Consider the following 19,545-nt stretch of genomic DNA (forward strand, 5'->3'; position numbering starts at 1 on the left):
ACGTCTACTTCGTTTGGACCAGATTTTGTGACTTTCTTATTGGAAAATGAGCCTCGAACATTTAAAGAAGCTATGTCTTCTTCGGAATCATTGTTCTGGAAAGAGGCAGTCAATAGTGAAATAGAATCCATATTGAACAACCATACATGGGAATTGGTTGATCTTCCTCCTGGAAATAAACCTTTGGGTTCTAAATGGATTTTTAAGAGAAAAATGAAAGATGATGGCACTATTGATAAATTTAAGGCAAGACTTGTTGTCAAAGGGTATAGACAACGAGAAGGTCTTGACTACTTTGATACATACTCCCCAGTTACAAGGATTACGTCCATACGGATGTTAGTAGCATTAGCTGCAGTGTATGGTCTTGAAATTCATCAAATGGATGTTAAAACGGCCTTCTTAAATGGAGAGTTGGAGGAAGAAATTTACATGGAACAACCTGAAGGGTTTGTAGTTCCAAGTAAAGAAAAGAAGGTATGTAGACTTGTTAAGTCCCTCTACGGACTAAAACAAGCACCCAAACAATGGCATGCGAAATTTGACCAAACAATGTTGTCAAATGGTTTTAAGATAAATGAATGTGATAAATGTGTGTACATTAAAAATGTTCCAAATCACATAGTCATTGTTTGCCTATATGTGGATGATATGCTGATAATGAGTAATGACATTGCCAACATAAATGCGACTAAGCGTATGCTAACTAGCAAGTTTGATATGAAGGACTTGGGAGTTGCAGATTTAATTCTGGGGATTAAGATCCAAAAAACTCCTCAAGGCCTGGCATTGTCACAATCTCATTATATTAAGACAGTACTTGAAAAATTCAAGCACTTGGGCTTTAAAGTTGCAAAGACTCCAATTGACGTGAATCTTGCACTAGCAAAGAACAAAGGCCAAAGCATATCACAATTGGATTATGCTCGTGTGTTGGGATGCTTAATGTACATCATGAATTGTACACGACCAGATATAGCTTGTGCTATAAGTAAACTAAGTCGATACACGAGCAATCCAGGTCAATCTCACTGGATGGCAATGAAACGAGTTTTGGGATACTTAGAACATACCCAAAACTTTGATTTGCACTACAGTAAATATCCTGCGGTGATTGAAGGATATTGTGATGCAAATTGGATCACCGGTTCAACTGATTCGAAGTCCACAAGTGGATATGTATTCACTATTGGTGGAGGAGCGGTATCTTGGAAGTCGTCCAAACAAACATGTATTGCCCGCTCTACAATGGAGGCTGAGTTCATAGCCTTAGATAAAGCCGGTGAAGAAGCTGAATGGCTCCGGAATTTCTTGGAAGATATTCCATTTTGGCCCAAACCGTTGGCACCAATATGCATACACTGTGATAGCCAAGCGGCAATTGGAAGGGTTGGGAGCGTTATGTATAATGGTAAATCTCATCATATACGACGAAGACATAAAACCGTTAGGCAACTTCTCTCTAGAGGAATTATCACGATTGACTATGTAAGTCAAGTGATAATGTGTCGGATCCACTTACAAAAGGCCTAACTAGAGAGGTAGTTGAGAAATCATCGAGGGGAATGGGACTATGGCTGAGAACAAGTCATTGTGGCGGTAATTCTACCTAGAAGACTGGAGATCCTAAGATCTAGGTTCAAGGAGATCAAACAAAGTTATTAATGACGGTTCAACATTGTCAACAAATTTTTTAGTCCATTCTCGTGATGAGACAATGTTCAGTACCAAGGATAAAACATTAAGGCTTTTTAATGATTTCTAAATTTGATACAGGGTATATCAAATAGTGTATCTACGGGATGACACGTTTAGGAATCACCTATGTAAGTGTGAAGTGTTAGCCGCTTCAAGGAGAATTTTGCAAGGCCAATTCTCTACGCACTTATGAAACCAGGCAGTGTTCATGGCTGAAACGAACACAACAATGAGAACCAAAGACGGTTAAGGGATTGATTGTGTGACTTATGGTTGTCTAGGTATACACTAAAGTTCGACGGTTCAAAGATATCAAATCTACCGATTGACCGAGTATATCCGACATAAGTTCACTACGGAAAGTTCAAAGGGAAACCTACTTATCCAGATGCAATTAATTCTTGCTTGCAAATCACACAAGTTTTTCATGCATACTTTCGTGATATAGTCATTCCTCATTCATGTGGGGGATTGTTGAGTTTTGGATTGTTGAGTTTTGGATTGTTGAGTTTTTGTTTAAGATGAAATAGTCTTAAAATGAGAGTGAATGGGAAATGGGATTTGGATTTGGATTTGGATTCGAATTTGATCAAATGATCGATCGATTGATTAATTATTTGGACCAAATTTATTTGTTAATAGTGAATATTAAGGTGATATAATCCGTGTTTGTAACGGATGTTTTCCAATCCGTGTATTGTGTTATACCAAGAAAGCAACAAGATGCCTAGTGCACCTCCCACCATGGACAAGTGCCCCTCCCACCAAGCAAGTGTTAATTCCACCATGTAAGTGCTTCCTCCATGATATCCTAATGCTTGTTCCACCATGGATGGGGCGGATTTCTCTCACATGACTGCTATAAATAGAGCAGAAGTTGTAGAGAAAGAAGAACACACCAGAAAAAAACACTCGAAACACTCAGTATACAACTGATATACACTCTGTATATAATTGATATACACTCTGTATACACTCAAACTACACTGTGTATACACTGAAAAAACGAATTGCAATCTGATATCCTCTTCAGTAAGAATTCAACATCGGCTATACATTGCATTCTTTCCTCTCAGAATTTCCATTCGACTTCTGAGTTCTCCTCCCTCGTTCTGCATTGTTTTAAAACTACAAACAAAGCAACTGTAAGTGTGATTTGCTGCCGAACTTTGCGTTCGCTGAAATACTGGGGTTTGAAGTACCGCTACATCAGTGTGTAATTCGTTCTATCCTGGGAGGAAATAATCCATAACCTTGGGTACTAGGAGGGGATTAAATTCCTTAAGGAAACACTGTGAATTCAGTGGGCTCGAATTAATTTTTGTTTCAGTTATATCATTTATATTTACGTATGTTACTGCTGTAGATAGCTGATAAAGAGGATAATATATATCTAAGAGTGAAAAAGTTAAAACTTGATCTTCCATCATTCCATATTTATACCAGATAAGAAGTACTACACAGGAAACAACAACAACAGATAATCCTCCCGCTTTTGGGATAATCTCGAATAATTATTCGAAAAGTGGTAAAGAACCTTTTTTAACGAAAATTATATGAGTGTTCGTCGCTACCTCCCGAAATTCTAGTGATATCCTGCAGATAGTGAAGCGACATGTGCCACTTCCATTTAATGCTCGAGGTACATAGCACAATTCGATTAGCTCTGCAGTTTACAATGGTTTCCTTAGGCCCTGACGGCTATATGACTTCGAAGTGACAGTTCTATGTGAGGCTCATGATGACATATTTCTCCTATGAATGCGGAGTCCTCAAACCATTCTTACTATTTTATTTTTATCAATTCATCTTTTTTCTGGCCCGCTTTTTTTTTACTTTATTTTCTTCGTCACAGTCATGACTTCTCAAAACATTGTTCCTTTTGCGTCTTCTAACCCTGAAGTTTCTCCTCATCAGGCTATTATAATCAACGAGTTACCAAACATTGAAGCCCCTGTTAGGGCTAGGAGAAGAGAAGGAAGACTTCACCGTCTTGGTTCCATGGCGAGTAGGGAGTTTCTCTACTACTAGGCCTTCTTTCAAGAATAAGAAGTAGGATAAATCGGGGGTGTTGCAGCACCTATAGGCGAACCCTTATTTTCTGAGATTATACCCAAACAATTCAACTTTGCTGTTGATTGCGCCCAATGGAACAAGATGGGTGGTCAGAAGGATGGTCGTAACGATCATGTTGACAATTACCCTTCTATTATCAAACCACTATATATATTTCATTGTTCTAAAAGATTACCATTGGAAATCAAATTTCCTTATTGAAACTTCTTAAGATAATGCGCGAAAAACCAGCTACCATGAAGGCTACTCATTCATGTGCACATACTCGTTTACTCTCGGGCTCCAACCCGCAATTGACCCAGTGATTGAGGAGTTTTGTTGTTATTTTAATATCCGCTTAGCTCAAATATGCCCGATAGTTTGAAGAGTTGTGACTTGCCTCCTTTTCTTATTGAATTTGGTTTCGGTAAACTTCACTCTTTGCCATCATCTTTATCTTAATTCTCCTAAGCTTTTCCGTGCTGGGGTGTTTACCCTTAATGCTCGAAGTAAACGATCGAGTTATTGTTGATTCCTGAGATGATCATGACCAGCGGTGGTATAGCAGATTCGTAGTTATATTCTCATTCGAGAACTGATTGAGCCTGGTGATCATCGTTCCCCGATAAGTGAAATTACGCTCGTAAGTTCTCCTTTATATATATAAATAATAGCCACCATGAAAATAATTGGAGAAGTCTCAAATTTTTATGGCTGGGTTGCATAAATGTTATCTTCTGCACCTATGGAGATGAGAACCTGGAAGTACATTTATGAGATTTCTGAGTGGACATGCGTCTTTCATTGTATTTTTGCAGGGTTTGGATTTCGAGGATCTCATCCTCGAGTTTCGGTTGATAGGCTCGTGGTTCCATGAGTGCATTTTGAAGTTGGCTGTTCTGAAGAGGAAAATCAAAGAAATTCCTGACTCCGAGCAAGAAGTTAGGTTCGTCAATCCCACTAATACTTAATTTTGCCTTGCTAATGAGACTGAGGAAGCCCCTTTTTGTTGTGGTAGAAGATGATATTGATACGCCGACTATTGAGTCGGTTGAAGACTTGTCTGAAGCTGGTTTTGGTATGAGGACCAAATTTCTTAAGTTCAACGTTCTATGCTTCCCCTCTTCTTCTTTAACTTTGGAACCACTTTCCGATGTTTCTACTCTCCCGTGCTTATTTTTGTCGCTATAAGTGATGAAAGCCATATTTCTCTGTTTATTTCACAATTTTTTTCTTAAAAATAATTTACGTCGTACCAAACACACCTATAGTATGCTAAACTTTATCGAAAATTATTGTAATAATCTTTTGCAAGTAGTCATCCAAAAATGTTTATATGTAAATATACAATGTCTGGTAGTATAACATAGATATGTTTCTAAGTAAACTGTATTTTATTTTATATATTATTTTCTAGTGTCTTGGGAGTCGGTAGATCCATGTAATGTATTTACGAGTCATGTGAGTTGTTACAATACTTGACATACTGCACAACTGTGTATAACGTACAAAGTATGCACAACTGTATATAACGTACAAAGTAGAGGATCTTACGAACACTGTTTTTTAGAGAATATAAGTAGAAACATATTCAAAGACAATGGCTTCTCCATTTCAATACTCACATAATTCTTTTTTCTTTTTTCAGATGAAAAATATTTTTGATGTGTTTTTTAATAATTCACATAATCAAACACTAGCAAATAATCTTCAACAATTGAAAAAAAAAATCCACTATAGTCAATACATGCTTTACGTTGTGGAACTAAGATTGCTCCCAGTATTCAATATTTCAAGTCCAAGAAGTAACTCTACCTACTGAACTTTCCAAGCAATAGTATTGGAAAAAATAACTATTCCTCTAAACAAGAAAGAAAAAGAAACTTGAACAAAAGCAGAAGCAGATAGCTACTGCATCAGTTATAAATAATATAAAGTCTGTACACACCCTTTAATTAACAAATAAATGATTGACAAAAGTGACCTCAATACACAATGAGTTAGGAAATCAAAGAATTGACCTGACTGCTGATTTTCAACTACAGTAAAAGAGAGAACTCAAAAAATATCACTCTTCAAGCAGGCATCACAAAGTGAACAAAGAAACCAAGAACACCAAAAACTTGGTTCTGAGAAAAGCAGACAGCAAAATGAAAGTACCAATCAAAGCAATATGTACCCATATATTGTGGATATCTTGGTTCTAGAAGAGATCAACTTTCTTTTTGTGGATATCTTGCTTCCATTTAGGCAACTTATAGAAAGCTTCTTTTGTCATTTCTAGTACTGACTTGAATTCCTCGTCAGAAAGATAAGCCTGAGAATCCATCAATAAAAATAAGAAAAAGGAACTGACTTTCATCAGAATGTAGGAATGTGAACAATACTTGAGCACAAACCTCTCTCCGTTTAAAATCAATCCCACTGACAGGATTTTCAGATTTAGCCTTCAGTCTTTCATAGCTAAATGTAGTCTGACTACTATCATTGCCAGTCTCAACCTGTTCTGGTTCAAGCTTCAGTTCCACGTCCTCTCCATCAGTCTCTGCAGGCTCAACTGTTTCGATCTCCTTGTGTTCTGGAACTTCTTTAGAATCTTCAATCTCAGCAGTAGAAACTTCATTCCCTGTTCGGCAGAAATAAGAAAAAAGCGTTCATATATATCATACTTAGCAAAGAATTTTGCTTTAAAGACAATTAAGTAATGCTGGTCAGCCTAAAAGTTGAAATTTCCAACGACTCTATGCTAGCAAGTAGCACCGGTTTCTCATCAATAATCTTTCATTGAAAACTAAGAGTCATCAATTTCTATTGGTAACACTTTTAGATCATCAAATAAAGAACACGATGAAAACATACATCAATGCACATATATAGACATGTATGTATATAAATACGGCGTACCTAGTGACATACCAATGACTAAAGCTTAGTAATGTCTTGTCTGAAATAATAAAATATAAAATAGGAAGCACTTTTAAAGTACACAGAACACACACTAATAGAGGATTCACAGCATACAATCTGATTGGAAAGGGAAGGATCTGGAAATAGCTGTATAATAGAAGTGCAAGAAAGATTTTTATACCAGAGGCAATAGCATCTACTGATGAAGTTCTACTTAATCGGAGAGGAGAGCCGCCCTCAGGTGGCTGCTTCTTTTCGGCACTAAGAGCAGAAGATAAAGCAGCTATTGCAGCTGCTCTTTGTGAACCCGGACTTTTCCCAGCAGACCTTGGCGCAGAACTGGATTTTGCTGGAGATGATGAACTAAATGCAGAGTTCAAAGCAGCCAAAGCTGAAGCTCTTTGGGTTGCTCCACCTTGATTTGTCCCATTGGACCTTTGCTGATTCAGAAAAATAGACCAAAAGGTCTTATATAAAATGCATGGAAGCTTGGACAAATAATATGTTTCACAAATTTGGTTGGTTGGAAGTCAAAGCAGAATCAACATTTCCACAACTAATAACCATGATAGTACAGTTCTAACAATATCGTAAAGAGAACCAGTGACAGAAATATGAAGCTTTCGGAACTAGGAATACCAACTGAAAATGTAACTAACTTCGTTGAATATGGTTCTAGTATGGACAGCTTAAGTTGGAGGAAAGCATGATAAAATGATGATATGTTGATCTCTGAAAGAAATAGTATTAATTAGAGTTTGTGATTCCTGAAACTCAGATGATTTGAAATGTCTATAATGGAAAATATTTGCACAGAAGCATAAAAAATTTATGGGGAAATACATCTTGCTTTTATGAAATATAGTTACCGCTGAAGCATGACCGACCCCAAAGAGTAGCATAACCTTCTTTTGGAACGAGTTTCCATGTGCCTGGTTAAATAGGTATGTTGAATAACGTATGTCAGAATCCTTTACCAGAACTAGAAAACATTGCAGGATATTTGATGAGACAAAATATAGATGTCCGCTAGCAATCGAGAAGTTGCTCAGTAATGAGGACCAAATAAAAGTCGGTTGACCTAACTACACGGCGCAAATTGGATTTTCCCTTTAATACCATACTACAATAACTATGTCTCAGTCCCAAACATGTTGGGGCATTTAACACTATAGTGCTACTGCAAATTTCTTCCTACCTTTCTATAACAAAATCCTTTTGCATATGACAGGTTTACATCTTTTTTTATTCCCAGTATATCAATAGCAATTTATTGTGTACACCAAGTATCTTTTACTGGCTTGCGTCTATGGTTATTAGTTTAAGGACTTTCTTCTTTGCAATTACAATATTTGCTTATTACAAGTTTGGCTCGGTCTCTGGCAGTTTATGCTATGTACTAGCTCTTGTACCATCTATAACACACTAGGCAAATTCCATATCGGAAAAAAAACACGGGCGAAATGCTAGTATATAAAGAAATAAGCCTTAGATCGTAGTGACGTGTTCCAATTTGGGCGAGCTTAGGCCCAAAGCGGACAATATTACTTGTAGACTGGTTTGTGCATATGATATCAGAGGCATTTCGCGTGCAATACTGGGTGATGGTGGGATAAACCTCAGCGTTCAATTGAGTTTGGAAATCTCACAAAATACGGGAGAGACACTGGGTATATAAAGAAACAAGCCTTAGACCTAGTGATGCTTGTTGAAACCACACAAGCTTAGGCCCAAAGTGGAGAATATCACTAGTGGACTGGCTGTTACACCATCTTCCAAGTTCCATCCACCTTCCAAAGTTTATAAAAAGCTTAAAAGATGATCGATGCAACGGTTTCATATTGATAAATGGACCTTGGGCCTAACTCAATCTTAAAAGCTACCTTGTGAGGTAAGGATTGCTCAAGACTATATAAAGATACCTTCCCATCCCTTAGTGGCTGATGTTATTTAGATGGTGTCATGAATGTCATATCAAACTTTATATAATAAAGTTCCGGAACAAGATGACCGAAAGAGGGATTTAGTCACTTACAATAGCTTTAGCAGGATCCCAGGAGAAAAATGTTGTAAAGAAGCAAGGTTCATTTCCTTCCGTGACTTTATACAGTGGAACATTAGGAGACAACCCTTCTAAAGATGCAGCTATCTCGATGTATTTCTGCAGGACTTCAATGGTTAGTGAAGCATAATTAAGAACAGAAGAAAACACACTTCTCAAATGTCTATGATACCGTGTATTACCTGTCCAACTTCAAAAGAACTTTGCTTTTCTTTGGGATCTGATGACTGACCAACCCAAACAAACACTTCGGCATGTGTATCAAGTAATAAAACATCCTCAGTCGATAAATCATCTTGAGAGAAGTTGTAGATTTCTTCAATCTATCAAATGAGTAAAGCAAAAATTAAACCAGATATACAAGCTCTTCATGCATTAAAAAGCTTAATTTTGTATTCTAGGACCTTACCTCAAATTTTCCTGAACATCCACATATTTGCATGAAAATCAATGGAAAAGATAGTTAGCGTATAACACTTTTTGTTTACCAAAAAAAAAAAAGAGATATCTAACAAAGTTAAAACACACTTTCTTATTTGCAATCAAGAATCTTATGACATTAAGAGATCACGGATGCACCTTCATTAATTGAATAAGCAATCAAATGGGGATCTCTGGCGACCTCTGAAGCTACTTTCTTGCTGGTGTAACTTTGTTTTCCTCCAAGAGCAAACCAGAAAGTTGAGCTCTCTGTTCCTTCTTTAGCGTGTTTCACAGTTACTCCTGGCTGAGTTGAAGAAAACCAATAACAATCAGACAAACGCAGCATAAACTAGGACAAATAGGATACACTTAGATAACGGACAATCAGGACATATGTCAGGTGGAGAGGTGTTTGTGCAATCATTTCAAACTTTACCACTGTTTATTTGGAAAAAGTTCAGTATAGTGGGTACTATGTTTCATTGCCACACTGGCTATATAACTGGAGGTTGTATTTAAAGGATTTGGGTCACTGAAGGACTTGTATCACAACCTAGTGACCATAATTTGATCGAACTAGGTTCTTAAATTTTTTAATGTGTTTTCTTCAGTGTGTTTTAAGGAAATCACATTTCACATACGCGGCAACATCTTATCACGTGGAAAACAAGGTTTTCGTCAAAAAAGCTGATTGCATCCTCATCAGGCACCAACAGAGATAAAAACGCAAATCCCATGTAAAACTGCATAGCCAGATTTTTAAAACACATAACATGGAAAGCCAGATCTTGACAGTGGAAATATCAATATTAGGCCATTAAAGCACTTTCACCTAAAACAATTACTATCTATATTACATATCCTAACAATTTTCGTCAAGGAATGATAAATGGGACACCCTTACCATTCAGGGTAGGTAACCATCTTGCATAGTGTACTTAAATTGTTAGGCCCTTTTAATTTGAGAAAAACAATGAAGAAAGAAGAAATACATTTTAATTACTATCCATGTCGCAAATTCTTAACAGTCGTCAAGGAAGAATAACATGATCCAATCTTTCCATTTAAAGTCGGTTATCACCTTGTATAGCAGAACTTAAAAGATCAGGCCTTTCTAAGTTGAAAGAACAATGAAAAAGAAAGCATGCTCTCAAATTCAAGAAAAGTTCCCACCTTTAAGAATTCTGTAACTTTTGCTGCTAATTGCTGCTGCTCATAGGTACTCTGGTTTCCATGCCAATTAAATACTGATGAGCCAGATTGCAGAAGAAAACACTCATTAGAGTTCAGTGAAGTTGCCACCTGACAGAGTTTAGAAACAAGAAAATAAAATAAGTAATCCAATTTTTAAATTTTCTAGCATAAGTTCACAATAGAGTTCATCATTATTGTTGGGTGCGAGAACAAAGGCTCACATTGGTAGCTGAAAAGATTGTGAAGCTACATATAAAGTGTAGAATTACTCTTAATAGTGTGAGGTCTTTTTGGAAAATAGTTCGGGTTTGGTCCAAAGCGGACACATCAAACCAGTAAAAATAGCACGGTATAGCTAGTTTTCTCGGACTGATCATTCAAAAATAGCCAGCATTTACGAAGTCAATGAAAAATAGCCACTATTTTGCGGCAACAGAGACCGGTCCAGCATAATATACTGGAGTTCGGTGCACCTGTGATGAACTCCAGCATATTATGCTGGAACGGTATACTTTGCTGACTCCAGTATAATATACTGGAGCACCGGTGCTCCAAACTCCAGTATATTATACTGGACAATTATACTTGCTGGAACTCCAGTATAATATGTTGGAGTTCAAGCATACTCATGCTGGAACTCCAATATAATATACTGACGTATTTTCCGGGTTTTAAACAGTGTTTTCGCTTAGATTTATCTTTACATGAAAAGTGGCTAAATTTCGATTACTTTTGAAACTGGGCTATTTTTGAACGACCAATTGTAAATCTGGCTATTTTTGAATTTCTCCCATCAAACCATGTTAAGAGTATCTTTGGCCAATTGAGCCCAACAACCGTTATCAGAGCCCAAATTAAGATTGGGAAGCTACATATTAGGTGTAGTGTTACTCTTAATGATGGGAAGCCTTTTGGATAAAATCGTGCAGGCTTGGCCAAAGTGAACAATATCTATTTTTGGCTAGTTTAGCCCAACAATAATAAAACAATATGAACATGGCAAAGAAATTCAAAAATAACCATATTTACAAGTGGTCATTCAAAAATAGTCACAGTTTCAAAAGTAATCGAAATTTAGCCACTTTTCATGTAAAGATAAATCTGAACGAAAACACTATTCAAAATCCAAAAAAATACTTTAGTATAATATACTGGAATTATACTGGAACTCCAGTATAAATTCCAGTATATTTATACCGGTCCAGCATAATAAAATGGAGTTCGGTGCTCCAATCTCCATTATATTATACTGGAACTTTCCGCGTGTTGAAGTTCCAACATAATATGCTGGAAGTTCATACATAGGTGCACCGATCTCCAGTATATTAGGCTGGAACTTTCCGTGTTGCAGCAAAATAGTGGCTATTTTTCAGTGACTTCGCAAACGCTGGCTATTTTTGAATGACCAGTCCGAAAACTGGCTAGCCCGTGCTATTTTTACAGTGATGTACCGATACACATACCCTAGATATAAAGAATGAACATATCAGCCTCAAACTACTAAAAAGATTCATAAAATCAATTACATAGTAGCCCAAAAAGAGAAGAAATCTAGAAGGGTTGATAAGCATACAACATCAACTTGAACTGCTTTGTTGTTATGCACAGAAGTTCCAGATAATCGAATCAGTGCCACAGAATCAGCAGTGTAGGTTTCATCATTCAGGCCTTTGTCGGAAATATAATTTTTATATCCAGAGCTTAATCCACCCTGAGAAAACGATAGAAATTCATTACAGTTATTAAATATGACAATTTACATTCTACAACAATAGCCCGAATTACACTGCATAACCGGTACCTTAAGGACCAACATGGGCTGGAAGATTGCAACAAATTGTGGCGGTTCTTTCCCTTGATATACGCGACCCTGGATAATGTTACAGGTCATACTAAAACTTCATACAGTTTTCTAGAGAAAAGAAGTGTCAAGAAGTAATACCAGCACTGGTCTCCCTTTAAGTGAATTGCACATTGTACTGGCCAATTTTGCAGCCGTATTTTGATCCTCCTGAATCCACAACGTACAATGGACTGGATAAAGCCTTCAAATTTTGTCATATACATGAATATAAAGTAGAAAGGACGACAATGTAGAGATAAATAGTCCATCAATCCTAACTTCACTTTCTATTTTAATCCCTTCTGCTTCACTATTTCTGCTTTCGCTAAAAGGAAAAGTTTATCAAACTCCAAATATTCAAACTAAGATAAACTACTATTATAGCACTATATTACTTATCTGTCGTACCTGACATTCTTCAAACGTAATACCTTAATATTATGCCTTTCAATTTTCAACTATTGTACTAGGCATTTCAACAAAATTTATTTTCTAGATCTCTGTGCTAGTCAGATGAGTCATAAATATAGCAAGTATATATATATAAAACTAATTTACGAAGGACGAAATTCTTATATGATGGCATTACATTTCACTTCAGTTTCCTTTCTCCACCTTTTCGAGTCTACAGCAAGGAGAAGAGAAGAGAGATTTTACAAGGTCATCCAAATAGATCCTATTTGAATACATGAAAATAACAAGAGTATGTGGACCTTCATTTCTTATCACTATTTATGAGCATACAATTTTTTATAAGTAATTAAAATTAAAATAGAAGAGGGGATTTTTATCCCAATGTCTACATGGCATGCCAATTGAATTACTAATAACAAGAAAAGATGTGTAGGCCCTTATATTGCAGTGACAATCTACATTACCTCAATGCTATCCTTTCCAATCCACCAGGATAGATAATAATCTTCTTTCCTTTCATTAGAGTGGTATGTGTAAAGAACTATATAGCAATCTCCACTGTAGAATTTACCAATATCATCTCCGGGCACAGTGCTCTTTGCACTGCCGTTGATACGCCAGACCTAGTAAAATCGTACGTTTTTAGCGAAGACCAAGCAAGCAATATCAACAGACGAATTATAATCAAAAGGATATCATAATGATGATCAGACCTCTATTTTTCCACCCCCTTCAAGCAACGGCGGGACTTCCTCATTTGCAGGAGTATTTTTGCTACCACCTTTAACACCAACCCCTTGTTGCTTCAGCAAAGCTGTATAAATGCGACAATGTCAAATAAAACTGCTTCCAACAAACATGTATCAATTCTACAAGTTTCAAACTAATCTACCTGCTACTTTTCCTCTTCCCTCCTCAGCGGCTGGTACAGACCCTGAAGGCCAAGAGTCAAAGCTGGACTTGAATGAGTGTGTTTCATAGCCTTGAATAAGTCGGGTTACATGTGTTGACTTTGGTCTATTTTGACTGGTAAGATACTCCTGTGGATAAATTTAGTCAATTAGTCATGAGAATTTCACCATAAAAGAAAATTCTGGAGTTAAAAGCTATTATTATTCTACCTCTGCAGCTTGAATGGCAGCTTTCCTCTCTTCCAATTGAGTTACACGGCCAACCCAAATAAATACCTCAGCACCACAATCCAAAAGATAGCATTTATTGTTCTCTAAGCTAGATTTTGAAAGTTCACCGTCCACGGGACTGACTTGACCATCAGTAATGCTACAAAAAGAGGAAAAAGTTCAACTTTAGCACCAACACCAGCAAAAGGTTGATTTAAAAGTTCAATGATGAGAAAGTAGCAAGCACTAGGGATATAATAAACACAGATATGCAAATATATTATAAAAATTAACTAGACCAATTCAAGTATAAAGATCCTCTTTAGTGGAAAGAAGTACTATCCAACAGTAAAAGGTTAGCCAAGGATGTTTTGAATACTTTGTATTAAGTGTCATAAGCTTGAGACCATAACATTACCACTATAATTACAGGCAATAAACAAGAACTTTACCTAATTCGTTCATGTCCATCTGATGGAATAATATAAATTGGCTTAACTTGATGGAATAATAGTTATGTAGCTCACAGTAAAGACAGGTATAGAACAGTAGAATTCAACGATACCTATAAAGTTTTGCAGGTGTCTTCTCGGGCACAATATCATCTTCACTAGCAACCTTTTTGCCAATTGGAGCAAAGCCACCAAAGAGCACCCAGAACGAACCGGAATCCGACTCAGCTTGTAAATTTCCATCATCTGGGGTATGCAATAGATATAAGGAGCAGTTCCACATGAATACAATAGAATATTAACGAAGTACAGAAAAAGGTCTGAAGCTCTTCATTAGGACCGAAACATGACATATATATCAAAAACAGATATATATGAACTCTGTCGGATTTATTTTGTCCCTTATTCTAGATGATTGAATCATTTGAGGCACATACTATACAAATCCATAGCATGTAGACACACTAAATTTTATGCATAATTTAGGAACACTGTTTCTAAAAGTCTTGCTTTAACTTTGACAATTAAATTTACCAAACTTCAGAATGAATCTGACCCATAATTTTCTAAAGCAAAAAAAATCATGGTACGAAGTATAAAATACTATAGAAATCTGCCAAATAGATATGCTTTAGCTGCAGAAAATCCAAATAGACTAAGAATATTTGACGGCTAGAAAAAGAATTTCAACAACAAACTTAAACTACAGCAATTTAACTGGGATAGAAGGAGTATAATAAATATGTATTACTTGCTTACTTCTTATGTTTGAATTTCCGAGGCTTGTACTTACCAACAATTGCAACATCACACGTCCCCTCGTGATACTTGTCCTTCAAGAACTGAATAACTTCTAGTGCTTTGGCCCTCTCCTGGATGCTAGAATTTGCACCATTGAACTGATATATCTTGTCTTTAGAGTCCAGAATGAACACATCATCATGATTTAGAGAGGACCGGGAAAATGGGACCTGATACAAATCTCAGCTTAAATAAGTAATCTTCAACCACAACTGAACTAGATGACATATTCTAAACAAGCTCATGCAGTAAGTTTTTTATGCTTCTGTACCTGCTTCATCCTGACAACGCGTTTACCCTTGCAGATATACAACCTTGTTTCAAATTCTTCCTCTTCTGGTTTCTTGAATCCAGACGCAATACCACCTTGCAGTGGTATAATGCATGGCTTAAAGTATGATAAAAATTTGTCAGATTCATGACCTTGGATTTCCCTATGCTGTACTGCTCGCCCTCCAAGAATCGCATCAAGCTCAACAGTTTTGATAGCTGCAGTTCCAGCTTCATCCTGACATAGCATCCACATTTTAGAAACTGGAAAAGAAAATTATAAATCTGCTTGAATAGCTGCTAAGAATGAAGATTGATTTCACACCTGACTAGTATCCTTTCCAAGCCAGAAGTGTATATCATAAATATAAGAACCTCCCTTGCCTGAAGTTGTCTGCAATTATAGATGAACATGTGATAGGAGTAGGAATATTAGACATGAATGAAGCTTTTCTCCCTAGATAAAGGAGGTACATGTAAAGCCAAAGATTTTTGCATCTATGCACCTGCAAGACGATGTAAGAATCACCCGAGTAGAATTTACCATATTCAGACTTAGGCAATGGAACTGGTTGGAAATCCTCAATTCTCCAAATTTCGGTCCCTCTAGATAGAGTTAAGCTCAACTCTAAAGTCTGGAAAGTTTCTATAGGCCACGTTCGGCAGTAAAACAATTAACATAACTCTCAAGTTAAAAAATTTCCCGCAGCTATATTTGGCAGTGGAAATAATGAACATAAAAGGTGCAGAACATTTACAGGAAAAGCTCGGTGTACCCCTTATTTATTTTGTTTTTTATAGGTCTTCAGCCTACCCTCCATAAAGGCAGGGTGCTGAGAAAATCCCAACAGTGTTTCAAAACTGATCAATACTCATTTCAAACTTACTTCCATGTAACTAATCAAGAACCACATTTTTGCAGCAAAGGATACATTCTCTGATCCGCACCCTGAAATGCAGGTTCTAAGGCTTTAACAGAGTTAGGCATGATGCAAAATCTTTCCTGTTACAGCTTCTTTTGAGGAAGAAAGAGAAACTAGATTGTTGAGCTCCTAAGTTCTGAACACCAACTGCACAGAAAAAAATGGACATGAGCAAGATTAGCGTTAAGTATAGAAAAAAACTTCATTACCATATCAGCAACAAATTCAGGACTTCATTAAATAGCCAGCACACCAAATATCATCTTCATGTGTGTGTGTATACAGAAGTGAATCTTCACTGTAGGAAACATCTGAAGCCATGATATAGTTCCAGTTCCCAACTTGTCCTCATAAAACTTATTCTTGAAGGTACCAATTGTCGGCCCCACTAATTCAGTCAAAATCTTCATATATTAGCCTCAATCACAGTCAACAGAAACAGTAACAAGTAACAACAACAGAGTCTCAATCCTAACTAGTTCCAGTGGCAAAATGAATACTCAATATCCCCTTTGCTCCACTTGGTCCTGTTTCATATCAATACTCGATATGTTATCTTTAGAAACAAATTAGGGGCACTTTAACACTGGAAGTTCGCTACATTTTCTACTAATATACAACTCTCTAAGCACGCTAAAATGATTTCTAAAAAGTACTAGACCTAATACAACTTACCAATCTGATTAAACCTTAATGAAAGTACTTTTTGTAGCATAACTGGATTTTTAGAGATAGTGTGCTTTTTCAGACAAGTTCCTTAACATGATTATAGGTATACTTCATCCCTTTTTTAATACTTCCAATCATCATAATCTCACACTTATAGAGTGGTACATTTGGAATTCTACGTAGAACATGGTCAAACCATCTCATGCGACCTTATCTCTTTTTATCCTCATGTATATTACTTGTACCTTCCATCAATTATTACATTTTTGATCTTGTCTAATCTTCTACCTTACTTTCAAGAGCGTTTCTAGAAGTTCGAGCTTTTAATTGACCCATCACATTCAACAGTAGCCTATAAAAGTTGATACTTTCAATTAATCCACCAGTAAATGCAGGTAGGGGGAGAATGAGTCACGGGCCAACTCATTGCGTCCACTATTGAATAACCCTGGCCTGGTAGGAGAAAGAGATCCCCTTCAATAAATATGCATGACCCTGAAACCTATCTAGGAATTTGGTTGTGTCTTTATTGTTCTGCAATCTGATATATTCTTTGTCATCATTCCATCCAAATTCCAATAAATTTAGTCCAATGTAGGTCATTTAAGCATTTAAGTTCTTTCATTCTTCAGAATGTCATTTATACTGCAGATATGGATTAATCTGCTCCTCAGCCGGTTTAGAAAAGCCAGACAAGTTTCCAAGAATAGGGCTCTCAGATTCCTAATGTGTAGTTGCTATGCTATGTTTTGGGTGCGTATGGCAACGGTAAAGCTTTATTTACACCCACCCACCCCCACCCCCCCTAAAAAAAAAAGAAAAAGGCTAAACTAATTTGCATTAGAACTCAAAGCAAGGGAAACCATATTTTTATCACCCTAAAATGCACCCCCAACAACTAATGATCTATTGTGAGATTACCTAATAACTAATGTTGCTCAAACTCTCCAAAATGCTGCCGCATCCGTGTCGGATCCTCCAAAGTGTACTACTTTTAAGGATCCGACACGCACCTGGTTGCATTATTGGAGAGTTCAAGCATAGCTAATAACCACAGCTGCATGGAACATTTAGCTAGTAAAACACCCTACTTCGAGAATTAGACTCTAAAACCACAAGAAACCCTCAAAACTAGCATTAAATATCAAGAACCAATTTCAAAAGATTGACAGACCAAACATATTCTTCATATCAAATGATAATTGCTTAATCAATCAATACATAAACTTAGGTAATGAAGAAACCACATCATTACTCATTAGATTAACATAAACAAGACTAACATTAACCAAAAAACAACAAAAAAAACAAAAGGGCAGAAATCATAACAACAAACTCTAAACAAAAAATTATATTAAAATGTAGATATCAAATAGAATCCAATAAAACAAGAAATCAACGAGAATTAATCAAAATACGGGAAGAGTCAAACGCACCTCAGGAGATCTTTGTGAACGTGTTGATAGAGAGAGAATAAAGAAAAGGGTACAACAGAGGAGAAGACGAGCTGGCAAATATAAAAGAGAGAGAGAGAGGAAAAGGGAGGGAATAATAATTGCAGTTAATGGGCTGCAATGTTTTTCTTTTTCCTTCCCTTTCTCTCTCTGTCTAACTTTTTGAGCCTTTTGAGATTTGATTGCAGAAAATATGATACTCCCTCCGTTTCAATTTATGCGAAACTATTTTTCTTTAGTCCGTACAAAAAAGAATGACTTCTTTCTTTATTTGGAAACAATTTACCTTTACACAATAATTTATAGCCACAAAAAATATATGTGCCTCATTTTACATCACAAAATTAAAAGTCTTCTCTCTTTTCTTAAACTCCGTGCCGAATCAAATTGGTTCACATAAATTGAAACGGAGGTAGTAATTCTTTTGCAGACAGAATATGCGGAAACGAAGAAAGGCGTAATATACTTTCACAGAGAGGGAAAGAAAAGGAGTTGAATGATAATGATGGCGTTGACGAGAGAGATGAAAAAGATTTTACTCACTACACTTACTAAATTTAGACAAAGATCAGGTTTTAATAACAACATAGACACAAAAAGTTGATTTATTTATTGAATCAAAGCAATCTTTAAATACAAGTGACAAACCAATTCCCTAAACTAACTCCTATTCCAGAGGAGGATTAAATTACTTGCTAAACAAACTCCTTGAATAAGGAGATTTATTTGAGAAGATAAAGGAATAACAAAATCCTAACTACTAGCTAAAGACTTGGTCAAAACGGTAAGGAAAGCAATAAAGTAGCTTATGGTTAACTTATGCTCTAATACGCCCCCCTCAAGTTAGGCAGTGTGTAACTACGCCTAGCTTGAATAAGTGCCTGTCAAAGGCTGGCTTTGGTAACGCTTTGGTGAGGGTATCCGCGAGCTGATCTGCAGTATGAATATGAACAATGCGAACTTGATTCTGTTGGACTTGCTTGCGAACAAAGTGAAAGTCCACCGCAATGTGTTTCATGCGGCTATGGAAGACTAGATTTTCGCATAAATAAGTTGCACCAACATTGTCACAGTAAATGGTTGGTGCTTGTGGAATTGAAACATGTAGTTCATTTAGCAGATTCGTCACCCAATTTGTTTTAGCAAGTGCATTTGCAACCGCTCGATACTCTGCTTCGGTTGATGAGCAAGCAACTGTTCTTTGTTTCCTGGATGACCAGCTCACAGGATTTTGGCCAAAAAATAGTATATAACCAGTA

The 19,545-nt window shown here is 36.6% G+C and overlaps 1 protein-coding gene across 1 annotated transcript; it reads right to left on the reverse strand.

Moving 5' to 3' along the window:
• Positions 1–5,637: 5,637 nt before the first annotated feature.
• On the reverse strand, positions 5,638–18,432 carry LOC104218344 (villin-2-like). The gene is made up of 23 exons (XM_009768815.2): positions 18,269–18,432; positions 16,173–16,310; positions 15,747–15,846; positions 15,566–15,634; positions 15,242–15,478; positions 14,963–15,140; positions 14,283–14,415; positions 13,718–13,877; positions 13,489–13,636; positions 13,310–13,410; positions 13,061–13,219; positions 12,282–12,350; positions 12,141–12,209; positions 11,913–12,050; positions 10,319–10,447; positions 9,302–9,449; positions 9,132–9,142; positions 8,905–9,045; positions 8,696–8,821; positions 7,530–7,592; positions 6,842–7,100; positions 6,153–6,379; positions 5,638–6,070 (listed from the first exon to the last, which is right to left on the reverse strand). Exons 2-23 carry the CDS (start codon positions 16,226–16,228, stop codon positions 5,957–5,959), a joined length of 2,835 nt encoding a protein of 944 aa, XP_009767117.1. The 5' UTR covers positions 16,229–16,310; positions 18,269–18,432; the 3' UTR covers positions 5,638–5,956.
• Positions 18,433–19,545: the final 1,113 nt, after the last annotated feature.

Source organism: Nicotiana sylvestris, chromosome 12, assembly GCF_000393655.2.
Source record: "Nicotiana sylvestris chromosome 12, ASM39365v2, whole genome shotgun sequence".
Taxonomy (NCBI): Eukaryota; Viridiplantae; Streptophyta; class Magnoliopsida; order Solanales; family Solanaceae; genus Nicotiana; species Nicotiana sylvestris.

Excerpts from the sequence above, each read along its gene's own strand:
- LOC104218344 (XM_009768815.2), bottom strand. The coding sequence starts at position 16,228 with ATGCCTAACTCTGTTAAAGCCTTAGAACCTGCATTTCAGGGTGCGGAT. Across the intron at positions 12,351-13,060 it reads TTGGAAAGGATAGCATTGAG|GAGGATCAAAATACGGCTGC; the intron begins GTAATGTAGATT and ends TTGTGGATTCAG. Across the intron at positions 10,448-11,912 it reads AAGCAGTTCAAGTTGATGTT|GTGGCAACTTCACTGAACTC; the intron begins GTATGCTTATCA and ends AAACTCTGTCAG.